At 40.0% G+C, this 27,137-nt stretch overlaps 1 protein-coding gene across 2 annotated transcripts; it reads left to right on the forward strand.

Moving 5' to 3' along the window:
* The first annotated feature begins 439 nt into the window (after positions 1-439).
* On the forward strand, positions 440-18,866 carry pcdh10a (protocadherin 10a). Of its 2 annotated transcripts, XM_031748748.2 has the most exons (5): positions 440-3,528; positions 4,772-4,830; positions 5,355-5,461; positions 14,858-15,241; positions 17,189-18,866. In XM_031748748.2, the coding sequence occupies exons 1-5, from the start codon at positions 982-984 to the stop codon at positions 17,206-17,208; spliced, it is 3,117 nt and encodes a 1,038-aa protein (XP_031604608.1). In that variant the 5' UTR covers positions 440-981; the 3' UTR covers positions 17,209-18,866. The 2 variants fall into 2 exon arrangements, with proteins under 2 accessions (XP_031604608.1, XP_039468899.1); XM_039612965.1 differs by lacking the exon at positions 17,189-18,866 and having other exon boundaries at positions 14,858-15,890.
* The last annotated feature ends 8,271 nt before the right edge of the window (positions 18,867-27,137 follow it).

A 27,137-nucleotide genomic window follows, 5' to 3' on the forward strand; every position in this document is an offset into this window, starting at 1 on the left:
ATCTAACAAGTTGTGAGATATTTGTCATATTGGAACAAAAAAGGAATCCTCATGATCGTAATAAGAATAAGGTTAAAAAAAAAACTTTTCAAAAAATCCACTATTTCGACGGAAGCTTCAGTTTTATCTACACAGCCCCGCCAACGCCAACTAGCACCCACTATTATTCAACTTTCTTAATTCACTGGATGTGTAAAACATTTAATTTCCATGCTACAATTGAGGCTGGGCCTGGAGGAGAGAGGGGAGGAGAGGAGAGGAGCGCAGCGGCACTTAACTGGTTTTGTTATGAGGGTCCGATGTGTTCTCTGGCTGGCGTTGCGAAGCCCCAATCAGGTGCCATTACACCCGCTGTTTGAGAATATCATTGGCTGGTGGGGAAAGGAGCTGTGCGCAAAACCAACCTCGCTGCTCACACTTGCTTTACAGAAGCCGAGCTGAGAACATCATCCGCTTTGAGCGCTTAGGCGCAGTGATTACATCCTCACAGAGAAAGATAGGGAGAAAGTCGTGTTATTCGCCAGGCTTTCTTTAGAAGTTATATTTGTTGCTGATTTCGGTTGTGCATAAATAGGACTTTTTGCGTTCTTTCTCTGCTGGTGTGGAATTTCCTGTTTTGTTTTGTGACTTTTTTTCTGTGAAGAAGGGGCAGTCTGTTCTGTGCAGAGGCTATGAGTTGGCTATGCGTCCTGGCTCCAGCCTGCAATGTTTGCGCTGACGCCAAAACTCACAGACCGGTGCTGAATTGATTAAAACAGAGAAGCTCGGATCAAATGGCTGTGCTTCTCACAGCTGAAACGACACAATGTTCCACTGACCTGAGGCAGAGGAGAGGAATTTCAAAGTCGTGCAGCATTGTTGCTGTTTATTTCACTGCCCTTTTACGGACAGAGAAAATGGGAAATGCTCGTTTCTTGTGAGAAGAGGGAATAACATTTATTTTTTTCCGTTTTGAAGTGCACTTGGACAGAGGCAGAGGAGATGATTTGGTTAATATTCCTGCTCTCCACTCTGGATGGAGCTGCCTCTCAGCTACGCTACACCGTGCCAGAGGAGCAGGAACCGGGCTCTGTGGTTGGGAATATTGCAGAGGATTTGGGGCTGGACATTACCAAACTTTCCGCTCGCCACTTTCAGACTGTGCCTAGTTCACGGACACCTTATCTGGAGGTGAACTTAGAGAACGGTGCGCTCGTGGTGAAGGAAAAAATTGACCGGGAACAAATTTGTAAGCAGACCACCCAGTGCCTATTGCACCTGGAGGTGTTTCTGGAAAATCCATTGGAGCTCTTTCGCGTGGAGATTGAGGTGATGGATACCAACGACAATCCACCCAGATTTCCTGAAACAGACATTTCTGTGGAAATCTCGGAAAGCGCTATTCCCGGGACCCGTTTCCCGGTGGAGAACGCCTTCGACCCTGACGTTGGCACAAACGCGCTCAGTACATATGCCATAACGAATAACAACTATTTTTACCTAGACGTGCAAACACAGAGCGACGGGAACAAGTTTGCGGAGCTGGTATTGGAGAAACCGCTGGACAGAGAGCAGCAGGCAGTGCACCGCTATGTGCTGACGGCTGTGGATGGGGGCATCCCGCAGCGGACCGGGACGGCTCTCTTGGTCGTTAAAGTTCTGGACTCTAACGACAACGCGCCAACGTTTGACCAGTCCGTGTACACGGTTAATCTGCGGGAAAACTCACCCGTGGGCACTCTCGTGATTCAGCTCAATGCTACTGATGTTGATGAGGGACAAAACGGAGAGATCGTTTATTCTTTCAGCAATCATAACACACCGCGGATAAAGGAATTATTCAACATTGATGCCAGAACGGGTAGGATAGAGGTAGCGGGTGAGGTGGACTATGAAGAGAGCGTCACGCACCAGATCTATGTTCAGGCTAAAGATCTGGGCGCTAATGCGGTCCCCGCGCACTGCAAAGTGCTTGTCAAACTCGTGGACGTGAACGACAACACACCAGAGATCGGTTTCAGCACTGTGACTGAATCTGTGAGCGAGCAGGACGCCCCGGGCACCGTGATCGCACTTTTTAGCGTCTCGGACAGGGATTCTGATGAGAATGGACAAATGAGCTGTGAAATTTTAGGGGATGTTCCTTTTAAGCTGAAATCTTCCTTTAAAAACTATTACACCATTGTGACAGACGGACCGTTGGACAGAGAGAACACAGATTCATATACCATAACCGTGGTGGCAAAAGACAAAGGTCAGCCTTCCCTGGCTACCAGCAAGTCAATTAAAGTGCACGTCTCCGACGAGAATGACAACGCGCCCCGATTTACGCAGGCTGTTTATGATGTATATGTGACTGAGAATAACGTGCCCGGTGCTTTCATCCACGCCGTGAGCGCTTTGGACCCCGATATAGGACAAAATGCTCTTATTACCTACTCCATATTGGAGTGTGACATACAGGGCATGTCCGTGGACACGTATGTGTCAATAAATCAGGACACTGGCTACCTTTACGCACTACGCTCTTTTGATTACGAGCAGCTGAAGGAGTTTAGTTTCATGGTCCAGGCTAAGGACTCAGGTGCTCCCGAGCTCTTCTCTAACGCTACTGTAAATGTGATCATAGTTGACCAAAATGACAACGCTCCTACTGTGATAGCCCCTATCGGCAAAAACGGCACAGCCAAAGAGCACCTGCCACGCTCCGCGGAACCAGGCTATCTAGTGACGCGCATTGTGGCCATGGATGCAGATGATGGAGAGAACGCACGCCTGTCATATAGCATCCTGCGGGGCAACGAGATGGGAATGTTCCGCATGGACTGGAGGACAGGGGAACTAAGAACAGCCCGCAGGATATCTCCCAAACGGGATCCACAGGGCTACTATGACCTGCTGATCGAAGTGAGGGACCACGGGCAGCCACCTCTCTCCTCCTCTGCCAGTGTGAGCGTAATTTTAGTGGACAGCGTGAATGAAGGCCGCAGTGGGGATCGCGGCTCAGCTTCCAAGACAAAGGAGACCTCCCTTGACCTCACCCTAATTCTCATCATTGCCCTGGGCTCTGTTTCTTTTATCTTCCTACTGGCCATGATCGTGCTGGCTGTGCGCTGCCAAAAGGACAAGAAGCTCAACATATACACGTGCCTGCTCGCTGGTGACTGCTGCCTGTGCTGTGGCTCGTGCTGCAGCAGGCAGGCTCGTGGCCGGAAACAGAAAAAGCTAAGTAAATCCGACATCATGTTAGTTCAGAGCACCAATGTAACGTCAGGAGTCGGGCCCGTGGGGCAGGTGCCCGTGGAGGAGTCTGGTGTAGGCGGCGTAGGAGGGGGGTTCGGCTCCCACCATCACCAAAACCAGAATTCCTACTGCTACCAGGTGTGTCTGACACCGGAATCTGCCAAAACGGATCTGATGTTTCTGAAACCATGCAGCCCCTCTCGCAGCACTGACACAGATCACACCAACCCCTGCGGCGCCATAGTCACTGGTTACAGTGACCAACAGCCGGACATCATATCTAATGGCAGTATCCTGTCTAATGAGGTAAGAGAGGCCTGAATCAGCATTAGTAGTCTCTCTGGGCTACATTTTGAGCTGCATCAAAAGAGCACAAAACCCCGATTTCAACAGTTAACCCAGTTTTAGACATGAAAACCTGTTCTAATGTCAAACTCTCTCAAAAGACTTATAAAGGAAAGTTCCATTGGATGTTGTGCTTAGTGGCCTTTAACCGCTGTCATGCTTAATGGTGACTAGACATGTCAATTTTTAAATCTGGTAGTCTTTTTTTTTTTTTTTTTTTTTTTTTGCAACAGATTGCTGTCAGATCACCCTTTATGTCGTGCGAAAAAGTTGAGTGCGCCAGATATTTTTCTTTACTTGCCAATTTCTTTAGACCACCAAGTTGAAAAACGTGTTTTATTTAATATGTTTATTCTTTATTCAGTAAAAACGATTTAATTTGACCCACATATTAACCATTTCCCATTTAAGGGCCTACAGTGTAATTTGTGAATTTTATAAATGTATTTTAATAATTAATGAATTTTAGGCTACACCTTGGAGAGTTGTGGAACTTATCTTGGTCATTCAAACGAATGTATTTTTTTTTAATCACACAGAAGGGAGTATGTAATCAATAAAGCACTATAATGTGCAAAAAAAATCGCCCGGAGAGCGTTTCGTTATGCCTGGTTTAGCAACGCCAGAATCTTTCCCTAACAGCGGATCTTAAAAAAAAAAAAAAATACTGCACATGTCCCCAGGAGGTTATAAAGTTTGCGTGGCAAATATAAGAATCTATAAGAAGGTATGAGACCAGCGGCTTCAATAGACTTGATGTGCTCAGTCTGTGCGTTCTGCCAGCGGAGCTGTGGAGTTGGGGCTTTTTGTTGATTGCGGTTTGGCTGGACTGGAGCCAGACAGCCAGTCACAGCCTTGCCTTTTCTGTGCGTTAAGTATTCCGTGCACGATCCAGCACGGCAGCACGGTGAACAAAGGTTGTTCAGTTTCAGCATCGCGCGGCTCAATCATTTACGCATTCAATCGCCTCCCTAACCTACTCTCCCCTACTCTTGTCTCCTCTCGCCCACTCACTCACCAAGTGGATGCGCGCACCGTCGGTACCCCGCCTCGCATAGCCACAACTTATTCTACACAGTTACACGTTGATAACAAGTGTATCCATACATGTTTTTTTAAATGCTTCTCGTATTTTGAAACATATGTCTCTCTCCTGTGTTTATTGGGCATCACATGTGACCAATGTTGTCTGTGGGTTTTCTAGACAAAACACCAACGAGCAGAACTCAGCTATCTTGTGGACAGACCCAGACGTGTCAACAGGTAGTGAAAAGCACACATTTAGCGACACATGTACAGACACTGAATCATATCGCAGAGCCTGAAGAGCCACACACAATCCACCATCAGAATACCTGAAACATTCAATATGCCTCGTGGAGCCACAACCTATTCATATGTCTATAAAAACGAATATTACAACCATTAGTGTGAATCCCATATATTCTGCATCCTTAATTGTGGCTTTGAGAGGCTACACTGTTCCCAGTGTATCCATAACACTCATCTTCAATTTGGCATCAGTCCCATAACTGACGGAGTAGCGTCTATTAAAGCTCTAATGCTGGATTTCATTACATGCCATGTGTAACATCCAATTTAGACTCTTGACGGCCACCGTGACTATATAAATGTGGTGTTGATTTCTGACTCTCCCTCTCCTTCTCCTTGCCCTTTTAATCCTGGCTTCTCTCTTCGTCTCCTGCTTCCCTGTCTCAACCTCTCTCCTTCTGCCCTATTACTATTTTCATACCTCAAACCTCTGCCCTCCCCACTGCCTCTTTTAGTTCGGCATTTCAAGAAGCAGATATTGTTAGCTCCAAAGACAGCGGTCATGGTGACAGCGAACAGGGTGACAGTGACCACGATGCCACAAACCGGGGTCATTCAGCCGGTGAGTTACCCCACATAATTACACCAACATATTAGCCCTCACACACCCTACCGTGATCTGTTTCAATAGTGTGTGTTTGTTATTGTGAATGGGATAATGCTGAATTGTTGGTGCGGACCGGTGACTTTTAATTTCCTTAATTTGAGAGAGTGCGAAGGCCTAGACTCCGAGGTTGCTTGCTGGCATGAACTGGGCCCCAGAGGTGTTGATTACATTTCACAGCCGGGTGAAAAGGAGGGAAATTTTGGGGGAAATCTCTTCTCTTTCTTCCTTCCTTGCATTCCGACTTCTCTCGTTTTAAGTCTGCTGCTGTTTCAGCATGAAGTGGTGCTGAAAGGACAGCAAATGGCACTAAGGCAGTGTGAGGCCTATAGTGCTTTGGTCACACAAATCAATATGCTCACTGAAGTGAAATGAAAGGCATTAAAGCTAAATTGATATAATGAGAAGCATTTCAATCAGCATTACACTTGGGGTGTTGTACTACCTTTAACGTATAGATTCTGCTTATCAAAAAATATTAGTACCTTTTGCATTTTTTTGTAGCTTTGACAGCTAAAATAAAGGTAAAATATCAGGATTAGGTAACATTTCCCCACCTACACTCACACTTCAGGTCTGTTTACTCACTCATTTTTCTTTTACACTTTACAACAACGCAGATTTCTTTAGACATGTCTTTGGGTCTTATCATAAGGCTAGCCTTGTTCTATCTAAAATTCTATTAGGTTTTTACCTGTTTATTGATCAAAGTGGAGTCAGGCAAAAAGTGGAGCAATACAAAATCTCATTTCATATTGAACTGCCCTTTCCTTCTGAGGGATTGTTCCACACGACGCGTGTAAGACCCCTGTCTAGACGGGAGCCAGCCAAATATCATATCAATGCTGAGAATACAAATAGAAAAGATCAGATAGGTGTTGTAGGATAGTGAATGGTCCCTCATTAGGCTCTCCTGTGTTTGACATTATTAATGAACGAAGCCAAAATAGGGAGCCAGTATGCAGCAGTGGTAGTGTCACTCTCTGCCCTCGCTCATGAAACAGGCTGGGAAGGTCAAACTGTGCGAGACTGAAATGCAGAATTGGAAAAAAATCCAAAACTCCCTTATTTTTTTATCAGAAAAAACCCCTTGTGAAAGGATTAACGGGTTTGCTTAAACATACACCTTTTGTTGGAATGCATGTAGCGTTTGGCTGTTCTTCAAGCATTTCGCCCAATGTTAACCAGCAGATCAGATTTCAAAAACAAGGAACATTGGATGTATAAATATGTGATATATATCTCAAGCTATAGCAGTACTTGAAAGTACTTCAGAAAGGAATAAGTCCTAACATGATCCTGGACAAGTCTGAGACTGTACTTTAACACTTATTTTATGTGGAAAATTGTCTTGAATTCCTTCTTGACGATTTGCTAGCATAGTTACAGACCTACATTTTTGAATCGGTAACATGTTTCTTCAGCTTTATTTGGCTCCTAGAAGCCTCATTTGGCACTGGTCTGGGAGTGTACGCAGTTGGTGCTGTACTCTGTATTTCATACCAGGAAACCAACATTTGGTCCTCATGTTGGATTTAGAAGGGAACAGCTTAACACTCCATGGGAGGTAATATCACACGACTGGTATTTTGGAAAGAGGGACACTTGAGTTTCTCAGACTTCTGTAAACAAAACCAGATGGAGTGTGTGTCTGTGTAGGTGTAAAGGTATACCATTGTCTGATTTAATATGTAGGTGTATACATGATACCTGTATTGAATCTGCTTGTGTGTGTGCTGTGTAGAACACAAGGCTCAGTGATGATGTTTGTATTGAAACGGCTTTCTCCTTTGAGATGGTGCTGTGTGAAGCTTAAATGAGATTCAGTTTAAGAGGAGAGCGGTTGGCACTTTGCCATCTATATATATTTTCTCTATATAGGTGTACATACTGCTCATTTGTGTCTCTGTTTCTCTGTGTTACTTAATAATATACAGGGACAGGAATGCTGTTGGTTGTCTTATGTGGATTGCATGCTTCTGTAAGTTTAGTTGTGTTATTATGTGCTGTTTCCTGTATGAGTTTTGTGTTTAGTGCGAGTAGAAAGCCAGACTGCCAAAGCCTGAGCCATGACTTTGTACTAACCTGATGTATTTTTATGTGTTTCTTGAGAACCTGTGTTCACAACCATATGTTTGGCTGTGAACACGCACACACACACACACACACACACACACACACACACACACACACACACACACACACATATGTATATATATATGTGTGTGTGTTTGACACGAGTATGCCTAGATAACACTTCATATGCTTGCGTTCTGTGTGTGCATGCATTTGCCTGAAACACACATATTCTTTTCTTGGGTTTGTGGCAGGGTCTCATCCTTCATTCTGTCTCCCCCACACGTTGGCTCTCCGCAACACTCGGCTGATCAGTAATTCATTTCTAGATCCTTTGCATAGCAATTATCAAAGGAGGGTTAGAGGCAAGGTTTCCTCATGGGACCGCACAGCACACTCTCCCTTTTTGTGCACCTCAGAATATTTCAAATCAAGGGAAAACCATTTCCAGTTGGCATATCATCAACTACACCTGCCTTAGCTTCCCGCTCGGCCGCTCGGCTGACACTTTAGAAAATAAGTCTCCTGACGTGGTTTTAAATCAAAGGGACACTGCCTGTGAGCCACCAGATACCTTTAAAAAGTGGGCAAATGGCTTTTCTCAAAGCAGCGTGTCTGCAGTGAGGCACTGGTTCATCAACAGCTGAAGCACTATTGACTGACTGCCACACCTTTTATATCCCAAGTCTTCTTTTTCCCAAATTATACACTGCTCTCCCATCATCTAAATTGGAGGTGACAACAGGAGTGAGTGAACGTAACAAAAAAAAGGTGACACTTAAGAGAGGATAAAATATTCATCAGGAAAAAAAAATTGGCTTCACAGAAACATTCGATCAGCTGTGGAAGACTGCGTGACGGGTGGGAGACTGGAAATGATCATTATCATGACGTTTGTTTTGGTGAGAACAACAGCCGTGACAAATGAGACAATTAAATCACTGTGGCAATGGTGTATTAGATGGCTGATTATGAATTAGTGGCGGCCACAGTGTTGCAGTTTCCCATGTCAGTGAGCTGTCAGAGGAATTTAGCACACAGTGTTTTGATACCACCTTCTCTCATTGTCCCAGCCACTAAAGGGCAACTGGCTTGTATAGAAATATAGATTTATGCCAAAAGAATGTCATAAACAAACAAATGCAATCTGTGAGATCATTAAGAGAACATCTCAAGTTTTAGTTTAAAAGCTTGCATAAAAGAAACTCGAAGGAAAAGGAGTTGAGGGGAAGAAAATACACAAATGCATTCAAAAGACATTTCCTTTACTTAGGTGAAAATGACAAACAAAAGGCAAACAGTCATAACCGAAAAGCTTTCACTCATGAAAACCTTTTCAAGTCAGTAGTTAAAATAGTAACACCAGAAAAAGGCTGCAACTAACAATTATTTTGTCATCAGTTGGCTGTGCATCATGTTTTTCATCATTTATTTAGTTTAATTTCTGACAGAAATCATTTCAAAGCTCTAAATGGTTTAATGCCTAAAAACATTGTTACAAAATTGCTTGTTTGTCTTGACCACCAGTCCAAAGGATATTTACTATCATATAAAACAAGCAACAACACTGGAATCAGCAAACGTTTAGCAATTTTGTGCTTAAAATCACTGTTCTTAAGGAACGGCTCTTTTAACAAGAAACAATGACAGCAGAGCACTTTCTTAAATGTGCAACCTCTGAACGATGATGGCATGATGGAAGTTTGCTGAAATTATTGTGTAGATCCACACTTATTGCCTTTGAAGCTGAAGAATTTGAAAAGAGCTCGCTGTAAAATCTTCTGCAGGAAACAGAATAAAAAAAATAAATATTTTCTCATTAAAAAAATTACTTTGCATTCTACCTGAAATAGGCGGACATGGCATCTCTTCTACTAACACGACTCATTTGTTGAATTCAAAAATAGTCAATACAAATCAGAGCAGAGAAAGATAAAAGAGAGTTCTGGCAATCAGTTTGATTAACTTGCTCAGATTCCTGCAAGACGTCTTTCTTATCTCTGAGGAAGCACTTAAACAGTTTCCATTTTGCATGACCTCTTTGTAACATGGTTAAGGTAGATGGAAGAGGATTCTCTGTGTGAAAAAGAATGGAAACCACAATAGGAACATGTCCTGCAGTGATTACTAATACACTCAAACAACTTTAGCACCTTGATGAATACCCTCTTCAGTATAAATAGGCTACGGCTTTTGAATAAACTGAATGTGTTTTTAACCCTGAAGTGATTGAAAAAAAGAGGACACAAGTATGGCTGTACTGCTCGTACATGTGAATATACCTTGAATCTGTTAAAAAACTCAAGATCAAAAAGTGAAAGAGCTGTATTCTTTTTTCCTCACATGGAGGCCTTGAAAAATTCAGCGTAAAAGGTGAGGCCGTAAGACTCTTTGCAAACTCTGGGGGAGTCATAAACATGCTTTGGCCATGAGTAACACACATTTTCTCTCCAGAAAATTAATGTCACTGAACATCTGGTCTAGCTTGCCTGAATAAACCTATTAAAAAAAGAGTAGGATGTCACAATACATAGGTTAGGCAAAATATTAGAAACAATAGTCTCTCAGTGCAATTTTATAATAACTTCTGAAGGCCAGAATTAAGAAAAGAAAAGCTAAGTAGTAATAAATCAGAATTTTGTAGAACGATGCTGTCAGAAGTTCTATTGTCAAAGAATAGTTACAGCTATACACTGTAATTCTTGGCATTCAACAAAGGTCCAAATCATACAAACTGTCCCTTTGCACTTATGATCTAAAGGGTGATATTAATCAAGCAGTGACTGTTACAGGAGGGGCCATCTTGGCTCTCCATCCCAGCCTAGTTGCTGCCTAACAAACATTGAAAATGGTAGCTAGGAACATTCTTTTCTGTCTGTCATTACGTCTAGAATTGTGAGAGCCATCTTGTTCTGTTTTGGCCCTGGGAGGTCTCTGGTTTACTCATCACAGCCTCTCTGGCCAACTCATGTAAGGAAGCTCTGCTACTCCCCTGCCGTACGCTGCTGCTGTCCAAATATTGATGTTTTGTGTCTGTATTCTCTCTGGAGCAGTGGAGGACAAGATGAAAAACAGAGGTATGGATAGAAGACACCCTCCACCTGGGGGATCAGGAGTGCTCTTTTTTTAAGGGTGGAGAAAACAAAATAAGGAGAGAAAAAGCAACAGGCAAGGAGAGGAAAGAAGGAGAATTACATGTGACAGAAAATAATGAGAGACAGAGGACGAAAGGAAACAAACTCATAGGGACTAATAGAGAATGAGAGACTGCAAACCTAAGTGTAAACCCACAAAATGAATTCAAACTAGAGGCTCGTGTTTTCCTGAGAAATTGTTTTCCTTCATTTCCCTGCTCCCTGTTGCTGGATGTATGTCAGACAGCGCAATTAGTCAAATCACACCAACAAGGGATTTCAGAAACATGCAGAGTTGTAATGGGGGAAAAAAGGAAAAGAAAAAAGAACAGAAGTGCTGATTGCTTATTAGCAAGTAGATCACGTTTTTATTGTGTAGCATCGTTTACATTGTCTCCTGCATGCGCATGTGAGAGTGCGTATGTGTGTTCTTCCTGCCTGATGAGGTCACGATGAGAGATAGGGCTGCTGGCAGGGCCTGTCATTGCCAGTCACTGTTTTGGTTGTTGTTTTGCTTCCTGCCTGAGGAGGAAAAGGTGCTTCACAGGGATCAACAGCTACTTGGTGTCATGTATGCATGCCCTGTCTGTTTACTCATGTATATTTACATATCTCTGTATTAATGGAGTATTTCAAGCATGTATGTGTGTTTGCAAACATATGTGTTCACGTTGTCATTTTTCAAGAGTGAGTTGGCAGGCAAAAAATCACTGAGCATTTCGGAAGCTGTGACACGACTTTCAGCCTGATATACGGTAAACAGTGCGGAGCAGACTATATTTTTACATCATCTCCAGAGTACAATGCGAACTGAGAAATGAGAAATACGGAACAAACAGACCTTTTCTCTTAATCCTTCAGTATTAACTTTTTATTGGTATGCAGGTGTGGGTACCATGTGGTTTCTGCTAAATATATGTTTGGTTTATGCACCTGTGCTCCAGTCTTCCTGCTCGTTTCTTTATACGTTTAAGAATGTATGAGTGCATTATGACACCCAATTTCTTTATCCACACAATACTCAGAAATGACAGAAAGTGGCCTGAGGTCAACACCCTTCATGTGTGAGAAGAGACATTTTTGAAAAGTCCATTAAAAGGCTAAAGGGCAAATACAAAAGTGGGAATTAACAGAAATACCATAATTTATATGCACCCAGCCTTTAAAGACACCATAAATATACATTAGTTCTCGGGGTGAATTGGAGGGTAAATTGAAGTAAACGCCACTCAAAAATGGAATCATCATTACAAATATCTCCTGGAGCAGCTTTTCCTGTACTAGTCCTGATGGAATTGAGAGATTTTTCATTTTCTTCTCCATCGGATCGGTTTGTGCTGCCACTGAGCCACATCCCTCCTATGATAAAAAACAAATGCACCCTTTGGCAGCAAAAACCTGTGACTTGTGCTTACTCATGGGGCAATCAAACCAGACAGTGTATACAAACTAAAAACATATCTCATGTCTTTAAATCTTTCTGAGTCAAACAAAATATGTTAGTTAAAATACTAAACAAAGAACTTGTCAGCTCTAACACATATCTATTTTTAAACTATTTAAACTCGGATAAAGCAGCTGCTCCACACAGCCTTGAATAATTAGAATTAGAAAAGTGGCATCTGAATGAATGTTTAAAAAATATTTGTGAAATAGGGTTGAAGCACATAAAAGCTAATGTTTAATTGGACATTTGTAACACTGTTTCTGGTAAATCAAAGCCAGCCTCCAACTCAGCCCACCTCTCTCTAGCCCTTTTCCCATCTCCATCTGTAAGGTTTGGGTCTCCCTTGTCTTTTCTGGCCATTGCTCTTTCCATCTGTGATTGCCCAGGTTTCCCCTCTCGTTCCTTATGGTTCCTGCAGTCTTGCCGTTTCGCCCGCCTGCTGTCTCTGTTTCTGAAATCTGTGACTCCCCCCAGTCTGTTTGGCCCTTGTTGTCTCTAGCTCTCTGGTCACTGCACAGTCTTGTGCCTCTCTCGCTCCCCATGAGGCATGAATTAGCAAGATTAGATTCACACGACACGCACAAATAGAAGGAAATGGGATCTGTTGTAGTGGTAGTTCTGACAATATAAAGACTGATATTGCTGTGTTATTTACACGTGCAGTGGTCAATATTTACTATTAAAATAACTGGCGATGTATAACACAACAGAGTCAAAACTACAATGATGTTTTTGTTGTATGTTTAATAATTTGCATCGAATTAGATTTAATTAATTTTAAGGTTACTTTGAAATACGTAACTGTTTAGTGGCTGTTCTCATCTCATCATTTTTCAGCCTTTTTCCCCGTCTTCAGTATTTTCAAGGATTACCTTAGTTGCAGTTCAATAAATAAATGCATCCATAAACAGTGAAACCAGTTATCCCACTTAACATAAAAATGACAGAAAAAAAAATCCTGCCTAAATCTCAGCTTTATTATTAATGCATTAAGCCTACATAATACTTTCCAGATGATGGATGATACTGTATTCTGTCTTCACAACAAGGGAATCAGCTTTATTGCATTATTTGTGCACTTAAGTTTTAGTCTAGCATTGTTCAGAAGAACATTAACTAGAACTAGAATTAATTTCTTTTAATTTGATAAACATGAGAAGGAGGTACAAGTACTTTTTTGCCTTGACTAACATCTGCAAGTATGCACATAGCCTGCGAGGTTACCAAAATAAGTTCAGAAAGTGTGGGTTGTACCTTTTGTTGCTGATGATTGCTCAGATCATTATATTGAACACATGGAAACAGGGCAACTTTTTTTTGTTTATTTATTTATATTTTTATATTTTAGATATTTTAGATACTGAAATATAACAAACAGCAGAGCAGTTGCAATCTACCAGACAGAACAAACAAAACGTAACTAACAATATGAACCTTATGGATACTTTCTTCTGTACTCAGTTCTTGTCTTTTAGAAAAGAATGTATAGGTTCAAATGATCTGTAATCCATGAAAGGTAGTGGAAATGGCAGAAAAAAACATGCTCTGTGGATAGCAGATAATAGTAACACATTTATTCGTTGACATGACTGTATTGATCACTACTGACTATACAGACTCTCCCACACACCCCTTCCTCTCAAAAAAATTTGAAAAGAGTCTAGCTTCTGTGTTTTCTCTCTAACATTATTTTGTTTGTGTGTGTACATGTGTACTGTTAGTAATGGAGCAATAGAGACACTATCAGTTGAATGGATCAGTAGAATAGATCTGAAACCCACTCAGCCACAGGGAATTATCGCCCACTTTCTTTCCTTTGCTCTTTTTTTCCCTTTCCTTATGAAACAGATCTCTTTCCTCTTCTCACCCGAAACTGATCATCTCCTGCTTTGATCGCACCATTTGAAGGCTTTCCTAAACCATCCAGATTTCACTGGAGAGCCAGGAAAACTACAATCCACTATGCACATGAGCACACACACACTCTGACACAGAGACAGTTTAATTAACACAACTGGTACTTCCTTCATGCTTGGTGTTTATGCGTGAGTGTGTTTGACATTCTATTATATCATTTCAGATGTTGATTTCATTTTTTTATGTGGTCTTTTGTTTTTGTTTTTTGTTTCAATTACACACTTTGTCGGTTGGTATAGGGATGATTGACATTAGAGTGTGGTTATGTAGCCAGTGACTATTTTGTTGGTTTTGTGGCACATTTCTTAAGATAATTATCGTTTTTTGTGTACAGACGATGGAATATAGATTCGCATTTTGTCTCCTGGTGTTTCAAAATCAATTGTGAGACTGAGGATGTTGATGTCGGGGGGTGGGGGGGTTGAAATGTTTTCTCAACACCACATCACTTTGATTGCACATTTCATTCGGAATGAATGGGGTGAGGAAGAAAACAAACAATTCGCTTCATCAATGTTGGCCTTGTCTCTTTGATGAATAGCTTTTGCAGCACTTTTTCTGCTTGCGACATTGGCAAATGATTGCTAACTTGTGTTCTCTCTTCTTCTTTCTCTCATCTCTCCCTCCATCTCCCCGTTCCACTCCAAATATTTGTACTGCTTCTTTTATCATGATCCCATTCCTTTTTTCTTACTTATTGTCCTCCATCAACATTTCTGGCTTTCCATTTGTCCTTTCTTTATTTGCACTTGGCATCCTCTCTCTGAATACTCTCTATAGGCACTGACCTGTTCTCCAACTGTACAGAGGAGTGCAAGGCCCTGGGTCACTCTGACCGCTGCTGGATGCCATCCTTTGTGCCGTCAGATGGGCGTCAGGGGCCGGACTACCGTAGCAATCTGCATGTCCCCGGCATGGATGCCACACTGCCCGACACTGAGGTACCCTCCTCTGTCAACCTCTCCGACCAACTCACCATGACCTCGTCCACTGCCTCGTCCAACGATAGGTCATTCTCCACCTTTGGCAAGGACGGCCAAAGGTCACAGTCACACCACAGCCTTCACCATCATCTCCATCAGCAGCAACAACAGTACAGCTCCAGCACGCTAGAGAGGAAAGAGTATGATAGGGGGACCCTACCATACAAACCCACCTTTCTCTGTGAGTATCAGTATGAAAGGTCCCTGGGACCCTATGACTTTGGTCTGGTCCAGTACAGATACTAAAGGAGGGGACAATGAATCTGCCTCTTGATTCTGATCTGGACTTTTTTAATGATGTTCATCAACTTTTATTTCTTCTTTTATTAAGGAGTTTAAAATTACGGCTTTATCTTTTGTTGTATCGTTCTGTTAAGTTTTTTGATTTTGTTTTTTTTGTAAATTACCATTAATTTTATCAATTGTAAAATGTAAACTATTTCTAACTGTCCTTCTCCAAAAGACACTTAAATTTTTAATCCAACCTCACCCTAACCCTAAATGCTGCTTGTAATTATGTGACTTATTCTAAAATAATAATAAAAAAATGAATTGGACTTGTGTTAATTTGCTGTTGCCCCTTTCTTTTTCCTTTTCTCCAAATTCTCCCCTCCAAATCCTTTTTATCTGATGCTCATATAAGTAAAGGTTGTCAAAACAAGCACACGTCATGTTTCCACATATCTACATTGTGTGATTGGAGCACGCAAAGAGCAAACAAAAGACAGATCATCTCATGATGTAGAGGACATCTTTTTCCATTTGCTCAACATTGGTTTTGCTCGAGCATGATGACTTCCCTACTGAATAGCTCAAAAGGTGAAACACAACCCACGCTGCTGCTTCTTCTTCACAAGGACTGAAGTCCATTTTGTTCTACAAAGGAACTGTTGAGTATCTATACTTGGTTGCTTGTGGATCAATACATGACATAAAGAAGAGTGGGTGAGATGGGCTGTCAACAATGAGGTCAAAATATTTCAGTTGGCAATGTCACATACACAAGTTTTCTGCAAGAAGGCAGGAAACTATTGCAGTATGAAGTAAGTTTAATTTGGCAAAAGAAACATATTGATAATCACTGAATCACTAAAATTGAGACTTCAGTTTCCAGTTTGCATTTCTAAGGAAAGCGAGGGATAAAAAAGGATAGCTGGACACTTCTTAGCGCCTTCAATTGCTTTCCAGGCTCCCACATTACATGAATATTCTATTAGCTCTAAGAGTAGAGAATGGATTCGATATACACATTCAGTAGAGAAGTCATTTCCAGTCAAGTCACCATCATGTTAACCACCACCCTCCATGATACTGCATGCTGACTGTGGGCTGTCTCTCAGGTAAACGATGAGCACCATAACCTGCTTTTTTCTTGTTTGTGACTTAACAGAGGCAAGCAATCTTCTTCTTGCACATCAGGTCTGTGTGAAAAATAATTGGTATTTAGCCTTTAGGTGCTAGAGCTTGTTTTGCTCCAAATATAGCTGCCTGTGCGTCTGCTCATCTCGTCTGCCTTGCAGGGTTAGGATAAATGTGCTCCATATTCGCTCAGTCCAAAACTCACAACTTTATTTTATTTCAATTTACTTTTTTGATGTTACCTCCATTTTTTCTTATCAGTTGAAATAAATGGACCCGCTGTGCCACAGCAAAGGTTTTGCTGTTCATCATTCTGTAAGAAAATAGGCTATCAGAATAGTCCCAGAAGCTGAGACTTTATTAAACAATAGGCAATAAGTTCTACTTTTAAAAATAGCATCTTATGCTGCTAAGGCAATACTCTGATCACCAGGGTTGTCTTGATAAAGGATTTATAAATGTTTAATGATCCATTTATAGATAATTAATGAATCAATTAGTGCTCTGTGTATTTTCTACGCATGCATTATATAGCCACCAAATTTTGGAGCATTTATCTTCACTGATAGACATGTTTTTACCCAATTCCCAAATTAGTTGTACAATTATGCTGTGAGAACCAGCCTCTAGGGTGTATAAATAACTTCACAGAGAGTCCTTTGTGGCACGTATCCTTCAAGAGATGGTATTTCGAGCCGACTGTGTCACTAAAAAGCCTCGAGGGAAAGGGTGTCATTTGTCTTAACGAGTGTGTTCTCTGTCTTTTCAGCCCGCAAAAGGATTTGCTAGCTCATTCCATGTGGATCTGTCGGAGACAGCGTGAATTCCTTTACTAGACCACCAACACTGATGCTAGAGACAGCGAAATAAAACTAAACAAACGGCAACCTGGACAACAGCAACCTTGGTTAAACTTCATTATCTTGGGTGGCGAACTGTAACGAAGCCTTGGCTGTGGCTGCTGAGGGAGGAAAGGAGAAATAAAAACTGAGTAGCTGTAAACCTCTAGATATCAAAGGAGCAATCCAAGGCCTTATTTCTCTCAGCAGGACTGAGACCGGGGCCGAAACTCTTGACCATGTGAAAATTACAATGTCATCAGCAGACAGAGGAAAGGAATTGAAACAAACAGAGGAATACAAATCAAGTGTGATGCTGAGGGAACGGTTAAGTCAAAGAGGTGTTTTTGTTGACTGAAGAGTTAGCCTCTAGAAATTTGTGTGTGCCTGTTTACATAAAGAAAAAAAACAAGAAAAAAAACAAATGTTTCTGTACAAACTTCAACCAACGTCACACGGAACCCTTTAGCTATTTCTATGGTCACCACTAAGCCAGCTGTACAGAGACTGTGTTGCGGGGAGGAGACAAACTGCCAGAGTGAAAGTGAGAGACAGTTAGAGGAGAGAGAGAGAGCAGATGTTGTACAGGTATGAAAAAAAATCATGGTAAAGAGGGGCAGGCAGAGAAAATGTGAAGTATTATAAATTCTGTATCTCTGGTTTTTGACTTGACTGTCTTTATATAACTTCTCTTTTTTGTTTCTGTTGTTCTTTCTGTGTGGTTAAAGTGTGCAAACTCTAAAATATTCCAACTTGCAATTACAGACAGGAACATGTGGTCTAGCGCTGAGTTCAATCATCTTTCCAGATAAGCCACTTCAGGAAGGAGCTCTGAACAAAAGCACTGCGTAGAAAAAGAAGCTCATTAGCCTCATGTTCAGTTTATCTATATAAAAAACACACACACACACACACAAATGAATGTTCTCATTTCTGAAGTAGTAACAGTTCTGATGTTCCTTCCTGAGCTGACTGACTGCAGAGAAAGTGAAATTTCCTTTGATGAGGGTGTGTTTCCCTTGATGCCATTGGCCTATACATAAACAATCAGACACATTCAGTGGTTTTTATCATGTGTGCAAAGTGTTTACTGTGCTATTTTAAAAGCTTATAAATGAATATAAATCTATATATATAACTATATATATATACATACAATATACTTTTTTCTGAAAACTGTGTAACCATTGGTTAGTTTCTACACCTCATATCGTCATTCAATCTAATAATACCAAGTGCTATAAAATCAAGATGATTAAAGTGAAGGGAGAGTGCTTCAGAAAACCCCTTCACATGAACCAAGAATTAAGTTGATCTTATTTGATTGTTACTTTTCACCACTTACAGGTGCTGGGCCTTGCTGTGTGTAGCAAAGAACCAGTTGAGTTGTTTTGGCCTGTTGTGTATTTTTACTAACAGAACATTTGATCATGTACAGGACAGAGGGCTATCACGGCAAGATATTGAAGGTTTTTGCAATCATACAGGGAAGGCATACACAAATACAGTACATATGAACATCAAAGATGGTGAGGCGCAAAGAATTGCACACACATATACATACACAGACCAAGTGGTGATAAATAAACAGTGTCATTGAAGTTATTTAAAGTGTGTTTTGTTGCATTCATAAATCAGTTAATGTTTACCCAGTTTACCATATCAGTTTAGTTATGGGCATGCTAACATTTGCTAATTACCCCCAAAAAGTCTGGCTGAGCTGATGGGAATGCCACAGGTTTTTTACAAGTTGATTTGAAGATGGTGCTGATGAAAAATTACAGAGCTGCCAAATTCATCGTGCATGTTTGCAGCAGATTTTGTGACAATCTACCCAACAGTCAGAGACATTTAAAAGATTACACAGGTGTCATTAGGATTTCTCCTCTGGGGGATAGTATTGTCTGAATCAAATCCAGGCATAATGAAAGTTGGAAGGATTCAAAGGAAGAGTGAATGCCTCTACCAAATCACACAACAGAGTAGTTGTTGAGATATTTCAGCTTATAAAACTGGCAAAGTCACTCTCATACTTAATAAATTGTAGTCTAGTATAACTGATATGGTTAAAACCACATTAGAAACATTAACAGTAGCGCTTTTATATTCTTATGAAGATTTTTTTTTACTTTTTTTGGTGAACCTGTGAACCATTTGTTCCCCTAAGGCAACAAAACAATTTATAACTACAAATCTTCACAGCCCACTTCAACTGCTTTTGCTGTTGTTTTTAGCACATGATTTTTCGTTTTAAAAAATGCATAGCTCTATCCCAAAAGATGTCTTGGATTTTCAAGAAGTAATCACCATGGTTTTGCTCTACTTTCCCCATTCCCTGACCTCAATAGTTTTTCAAGAAAAAAAAAAAATCCCTATCCCACCCTTTCACTCCAGTGTGATCTTCACATGGCCTGGCACAAGTTCACAGACACACGAAGAAAAAGAAGAAGAGAAGAAGAGGAGCACTGGAGTCTGAAATCATGAGGGAAACAGCAGTCCCTCACTTGACGTCCTAAAAACAGAGATGATCTGTTTGTGTCTATCACAAGATAGCCCTCATCAAAGAGCAGGAATACATGTGACCAGTGTATGTGACTAATCTGGTGGTTGCCTTCATGAATGAATTGCCTTTGGGGTTCTGATCTCACCCAGAAACAATCCAGGGTATGTTTATTTATGAGACTGGAAAATTAGAGGAAAAGGAACGAAAAGAAAAGAGGTCACAGCTTGGATTAGTCTTAATATGGTAAAATAGGGTAATACGTTGGTATCAACAAGTTTTGGTTTTTTTTCGTTTTTAATCACGGTTTCTCTCCTGTTAACATTGTCCCCAAAATATTCTCATGAGAAATTTGGGTTAACATTATCCCATTAATTTTGAAAGAACTGAACTGGCAAAACTTAAAATTTGTGAGCATTAAAATCTATTGTTTAATATGGTTACTATTGACATCTTCTGACCTTGAAACAATTTCAAGTACGGCATGAATATTTTTCCCTGTAATTACCTCATTACGAAAATTTGATATGAAAATTATCATCATGCAATCATGCAATTATCATTGCCCCACCATTACCCTGTTGTAACCAAAAAATTAGGGGCATTACCTTTATTAAATATACAACAAACGCCAGGTCAGATAAGACCAAAATCTAAATTTGATAGATATGGATCATATGTAAGAGAACCATTTTTAATGTTACATTCTAAACAGATCTGCGTGTCATTTGAGAATTTGAGGTATCATTTTGAATCACTTAAGAAAGTAATCCAATTTAATTTGTAAATAACCCAAAGGCATGAGTCTTTTGTGTTTCTTGACTAGGTTCAGGTTACTGTTTATAGCTGTTACAAATGGCTCTGTCAAGGACAGAAAGAAGCTGTTTTCACAGCTCTGATGACTTCAGTAATCATTGCATTAAGTGTTATTAGACTGTCTGTTGGTTAATTGTTTAAAAAAAGAAAAAACACTGCTGTTGTATTTTAAAATGAATTTAAATATTTTCTCGTTGCTATTACCAAGTTATTTCTGTGTTGTTACACAAAATTACTACAGTTCTCATCTCATATTTTACCACATTTTGTTACAAAGATTCTGTACCAAAGAAATAAATCCTAACTTGAGGAATACTGAATAAATATTTTGAATCAGTTTAGTTAGATAAAAGGACAGATGAGTAGCTAATAAACTACTTTGCCTATAAACAGTGAGAGCTTTTAAAAATAGAAGTGTTTCCTGATTTATAATGGCTTTAGTTCAGTAAATAAACAACTCTGTCTGCTTAAGTATTACTTATTTAAGTGTTTATTTTAAATGAAAATAAAAATGACAATATAGACAAACATCTGGACTTCACCAAGCAGGCTACATAAGCTGAAGGTGGATACTGACATTCTGTCAGTGGCTGTAAATTGCAGTGATGTGATTCCTCTTCTTCTTGATGGAAAAAAAGAGAGAATACAAGTCATGACAACTGATATGTCTTATCCATTTTGTCTCTCTATAAAAGGTTGAGTGAGGTGACCAAGCTGTCTGTCTTAGCCACACAGCCTATCCCACATATTTCTCCCTTGGCAGACCTACTTCATTATTCTCGCTAAATAGACTTTCAAGAGACCTCATCAGCCATCATTTACACAGCCTGGCCCAACCACCTTTCACCATGGCCATCTCATCAGACATATACACACCCTGCCGTTCACACATGTATGGCACACCCATGCAGACTTCCTCCTTTGCCTTCTTATCCCTGGCTACCTCATCAGTCTACATGAGCCCGCACACACTCTCACAAAAACACTCCCATATCCTTGGGCTCTATTCCCCAGCCACCTCATCAGGCCAGAGCAGACAGCTATTACAGTGTGCGCTTCAATGCCTATTTCTACTCCTATCTCTTTCCTTATCTGTTGGCAGGAGAGGTCTGCAACAACCTACTGACCGGAGACATAGCCTCGCTGCCCTGTTGACCGGAATGCATTTTGTGAACATTTAGCAGAATGCATTCTACCTTTTCACACAACAAACTCCATTCAACAGCTGTTCATTTGATTTCTTTCACCTCATGTCAGGCAGGGTTGGCATTGTGCTTGCCATCTAGGTCAAATATGTGTCTGGATCATACTGAAATGTCAATAAGAGTTCAGCTCACTATAAAGAAATTATTTCATTTCTAATTTGAGCAGAAAAAAACCCATTTAGAATCAAACATTTAACCATCAAACTTAGTGGTTGCATAATAAATCATAATAAATTCAAAGATTAATTTTAATTAAATTACTTATGGAATTTACTGAAAATGTTTTCAAAGTCAGAACAAAGCATTTTTAATTAGATTTCTGATTAGACAAACTATGATTAATTAATCAGTCCGACTCAGCTCATCAGAAAATGAGGAGTGTGAAAAACAGGCATTCTATTTTCAATCATGCTGTTGTTAGTTTTTCTCAGGTTGTATTAGATACGGAGTCGAGACCCTCTTTTACAAGACTGTAGAAAGACTGTGATAGAAATGTAATTATTTGCTTTTTTCATTACTTTACTTTCTCCTAGGTTGCAGTAGGAGTTACATATGGTTTGCCTAAAGCTGCAGTACAGTTACAAGGTATTGCTTTTTGATATGGTCACCATGTCAGATTAGGCACAGATTATGCAGTTGTGAATTTTTTGCTACAGTTGGCAGAGACAAATGACTACATGTTGTATCTCAACCAATCATACCTTCCTGTTTTTCACACCCTACACAATGTATTTGGATAGGAGAAGCCAGGCTCCAAATACAAGAAACAAAGATGAAAACAGACAATAGCATCAGTGATACAAGCACAGACACATGATGGTGGCTGTCGGGGAAAGCACCGAAAGCAAAAAAAAAAAAAGGCAACTCCAGTCCAGATCGTTTGCCAGCTGTCATAAACAATGACATTTTTTTTGGTATTACAAAGGTCTATATCTATTTATTTCTGTGTTCATATATTTGCTTCAAACCTTTTTCGCAAAATTGTTTAAATAATCATTAAGTTTTAGGTTTTAACATTGACTCTGGGTCAACATACTGTATTGAAGTAGGCATTTTTATATGTTTATTTTTAAAGCTACACTGATTAATATTTGTTAGAAGATCGATGAATCAGTATATATACCCAAGAAATCCATTTTATCTTACTTAAAAAAAACAAACACAAGAATTTTAAATGAGACTTGGTTCAGCTTACAATGATCAGTTAGGAGCAAAAGCAACTACTGATTTTTATTCATTTATTTATTTATTTTTTTTGCGATCCCACTTTGTCATCAGGATACATCAATACACAGCTACTGTCTACGGCAACCTATGAATTGTTAATACATGTTTTTGTAATTCTTTCTCAGAATAATAAAAAAAGATAGTTTAATTTTCTTTAATACAAATTTGACTTAGATAATACTTCCTCTGTACCAGAAAGTAAATTGTGTTTTGACTTGAAATCAAATTCCAGTAGACAGTATATTCACAAACTGCATCTAGCACAATCACAATCAGTTCTCTGGGCTTTGTCCTTTCAGGACAGAAAAAAAAGGTAAAACAAACAAAAAGAGTTATGGCCTAGATAACAATTGCTCTGCTTTTCTGTAACACAACAGACACATGGTCACAGGGCCTGGAACGTTTTGCCCTCAGCCACCTTCTCATTCTAAATTCTGGACAGGAAGTAGTGAGTTGGTAACCTGGGGTGACGGAATCAGGCCTCTGACTCACACACCCTGACCTCAAGGGGGGGGAACAACCCAGTGAGGACAGAGCTCAGCCTCCAGTGCTAGGCTAATGCAACGTGCCTGACAGAAACAAACAGGCTAACCACAGAAAAAAAAACCCCAACACATCACAGAGAGCATTTAAAAAGCCAAAAAAATACAAAATGAAAAGAAGGTGGCTTGATGTCATACTGTACATTAGTGGAACAAGAAATGGCATTCATGTAGAAATATAAGGGGAAGTAAAATATATTTAATAGTTGTTGAAATTGAATTTGAAATAAATAGTGTAACTAATGTAAGACATATGAGTAGCAAATGCATCACTGTATAAGAGAAAACTAACAGGAAGTGCATAAGTGCCAAAAATGCTAAGAAAAAAAGGATAATGCCTACCTTGTCCCCAGCTGTCACAAAGCAGCTTAAAACAGTAACAGTAAAAGCAAAACAGAATATGCCTGACCAGCTAGGGAAAAAAGCAAGAAAGAGGTTGGTCTATAGGAAAGAGAAACTTGAACTGCTGACTCAAAGCCTGGCATTCATTTCAAGGAGATGTGTCAAGCGGAGGGAGAGGGTGTTGCTGAGGGCATAGAGGTCTGCTGTAGGGTGGTGTAACAACAAAGCTAGTAACCTCTAGAGACCAACCTTATCTGACGCCTTGTCTCTCCCCCTCCCCACCTCCCAACCCTGCAGTTGCAGGTGCAGATGCCAAGTGAACATGAGGGCAGGCTTTTATTTTTTTTTTCTTTGCAGTCATGCCCCCTTAGAAGAACACCTGGTCCCCACAGAGGAAAGGATGGAATAGGGGGAAGGGTTGATCTAGTGATAACTATCCCCTATGTATGTCTACTTATTTGCCCATTTTTCCCATTTCTTTTCACCTTCCACAAATTCAGGCCCTGTCTCCTATGCCTCTCTCCCTTCTTCTTTCCTCTCCTGTTCTGCTATCTGGCTCTCAGCTGTCAGACTTAGAAATTGCAGGCGAGACAGGGGTCCTCTGCTGTTGGAGACGTGCAAGAAAAGACAGAAATCTTCAGTCGCACAGTCTGAGTTACATTTGACACACATATAAATGTAACATTTAGACCAGTCCTCACTTGTCAACCTGTGCATCTCTTGTTTTGTGTATGATAAAACAATCAAAAGAAAATGGATATAATCACTACTTTTTTAGCCAAAATGACATTTGCTACTTATGAGACTTGCAAGGACTCTTGATTTTGTCTGCACTCTCTCACTGTGGCCCACACTATGTGTATGAGAAAACATTAGAAAAACAAATTTGCTAGAGAGATATTTTATGTTGATTGCAATCAAATTTGAATGAGGTTGAAGCATTATAATTGTGATTCAGTGATGAGCTCATTCTCAGAATAGCTAAAAAATAAATAAATAAAATAATGCCAGTTAAAATATTCAGTAAACACAGTTTACAGCAATTTAATAGTATGGTAAATAAAAATGCATATTTATTAGGTGTCTGAATGTCTTCCTGCCATAGGTTATAACAGGTGTCGGGTGTAACATGTCCCAAAGTAGCATGTTAATATCCTGTCCTGTTCTCCTAGAGTGTCGTCTGTCTCCTAGAACCTCTTCCATGCTCTTCTGACAATGGATCATATTGATGTAGCATCCTGGAGGAGTTGGACTACCTGTGCAACATATGTAGATTCCAGGTATTTTCTCATGCAACTAACAGTGAAACTGGCCTTAGCCAAATGTAAAACTGGTTTCAAACAGCCAGAAAAGAGAAGGGGGTGGGGGGAAATGTCAGTGGCCTCCAACTGCAAAACCATTCCCAGTGGACTAGTTGTTAATTTCATTAACACCACTGAAACTGATTAATAACATTATCTGCTATTTTTGTGTTGATATGCTACTGTAACTGACCACATCAATATCCAAGTGTGTTCATTTATTTACTTATTTTTAGCAGTGTACTCATTTGTAACAAGTTGGTATAAAGGAGGAATTTAGTGAAGGAATCTCAGCATCAACATCTTAAACTGAAATTAATCTCTGCTACACAAACCTAACACGGACCATGAACATCATACCCACTGTGCACCAGTCCAAAATAGAGCTTTACACACAGTATAGCAAACAAATCTGTTTATTTTGCTCTAAAATGCTCACTATTTTCATGCAAACTTGTAATAAGTTAGTATATCTCAGTTTGTTCTCAAGAATGTTTCACAATGTTAAAAAAAACTTCATGTCATATACAGATCCAATAACTGATTTAAAAATACTGACGACTGCCAGTGCTACACCTATGGTATCATTTTTTAAAATCCTATGTTGTCGTTGTTCTCAAGTTCTTCTCAAGTTATCACATTCACAAGATTTTTTTAGAAAACTTCACCTCTGACCACTGAGGTCAAGGTCACCAGGATTCAAACTCATCTTAGATTTTTAGCAGATGCATCTATGGTATCAGTTTCAAACTCTTATATTACCTCTTTCATAAGTTGTCACATTCACAAAATTTTCAGAAAACTTGACCTCCAGCCTTGACCTTGAGGTTGAGCTCAGTAAGATTTTTAGTAGATACAACTATGGTATCAATTTAAAACTCCTACTTTGCCTTGTTCTCAAGTTATAGCATTCACAAACTTAAGTGTCCATGCTGCCCGTCTGTCTAAATGACTCCCAATGGGGTGACAACAATACCCTATTATCCTTTCATGGCTGAGAGGTAAAAACTGAGGACATTGCACATAAGCTTTATAGCTCCAGTTTACAAATGCCACTGAGCAGTTCTTTCCTTTGAATATAACCTCCCTTGTTTCGCTCCTTTTCTGTCTTTTTGACATCTTTCTCTATCTGGGAAATACAGTAGATGTAGCTTTAGGTAGCAGACACAATGTGTGACAAACTGCATTTGTGTAACAAGTTTGTATTTGCTGATATTTGGTGAGCCATTAAAAATGTTGTATTTGAAATTAATTGCCACAACACATTAATCCATTTATGCTCAATCCTCTTCTGTAGTGCTAGCTAGATGCTGAAGTAACATGATGACAACTTGACAACTAGATGTCTGCACCACAAATGCAGTTCTATATTGTTTCAACTGTCATGGTTCCCGGGTCTGAGTTTCAGTGTTACTTCCTCTTTTATTTTGTTAGCCACCTGTCTCATGTGCGTGTCTGTTCAGTTCTGGTTCCCCTGTTTCGTTAGTCAGATTTAGTTCACCTGTGTTCCCTGGTGTTCATCTCTCTGATTATGTCATGTATGTATTTAAGCCCTTAGTTTTCTTAAGTTCCTGTTATGAGCTTCCTCATGTTGTGTGTTCTCCTGTCTATCGATCAACATTAGTTTTGAGTCAGTTTGCTCTAGTTTTACTCTGCTTTATGTTTTATTAAGTCTAACATTTGCCAGCTAATAAAACTGTACTTTTAGTTCAAGTCTGTTGACAGAGATCTGGATTTGGGTCTGCACTCTGCCTGTCATACACAACTGTCAAATGACACCAACCCACTTAACCTCTGATTTTAATGTGATAAATGATGCAGAAATTTTATGGTTTTGCCTCTTTAAGTAAGTAAGTAAGTAAAGTTTATTTGTATAGCGCTTTTCACAGACATATGTCACAAAGTGCTTCACAAGAAAGATAACTCGCTTCCATTAAAAAAACAGT

This window comes from Oreochromis aureus, linkage group 6 (assembly GCF_013358895.1).
Source record: "Oreochromis aureus strain Israel breed Guangdong linkage group 6, ZZ_aureus, whole genome shotgun sequence".
Classification (NCBI taxonomy): domain Eukaryota; kingdom Metazoa; phylum Chordata; class Actinopteri; order Cichliformes; family Cichlidae; genus Oreochromis; species Oreochromis aureus.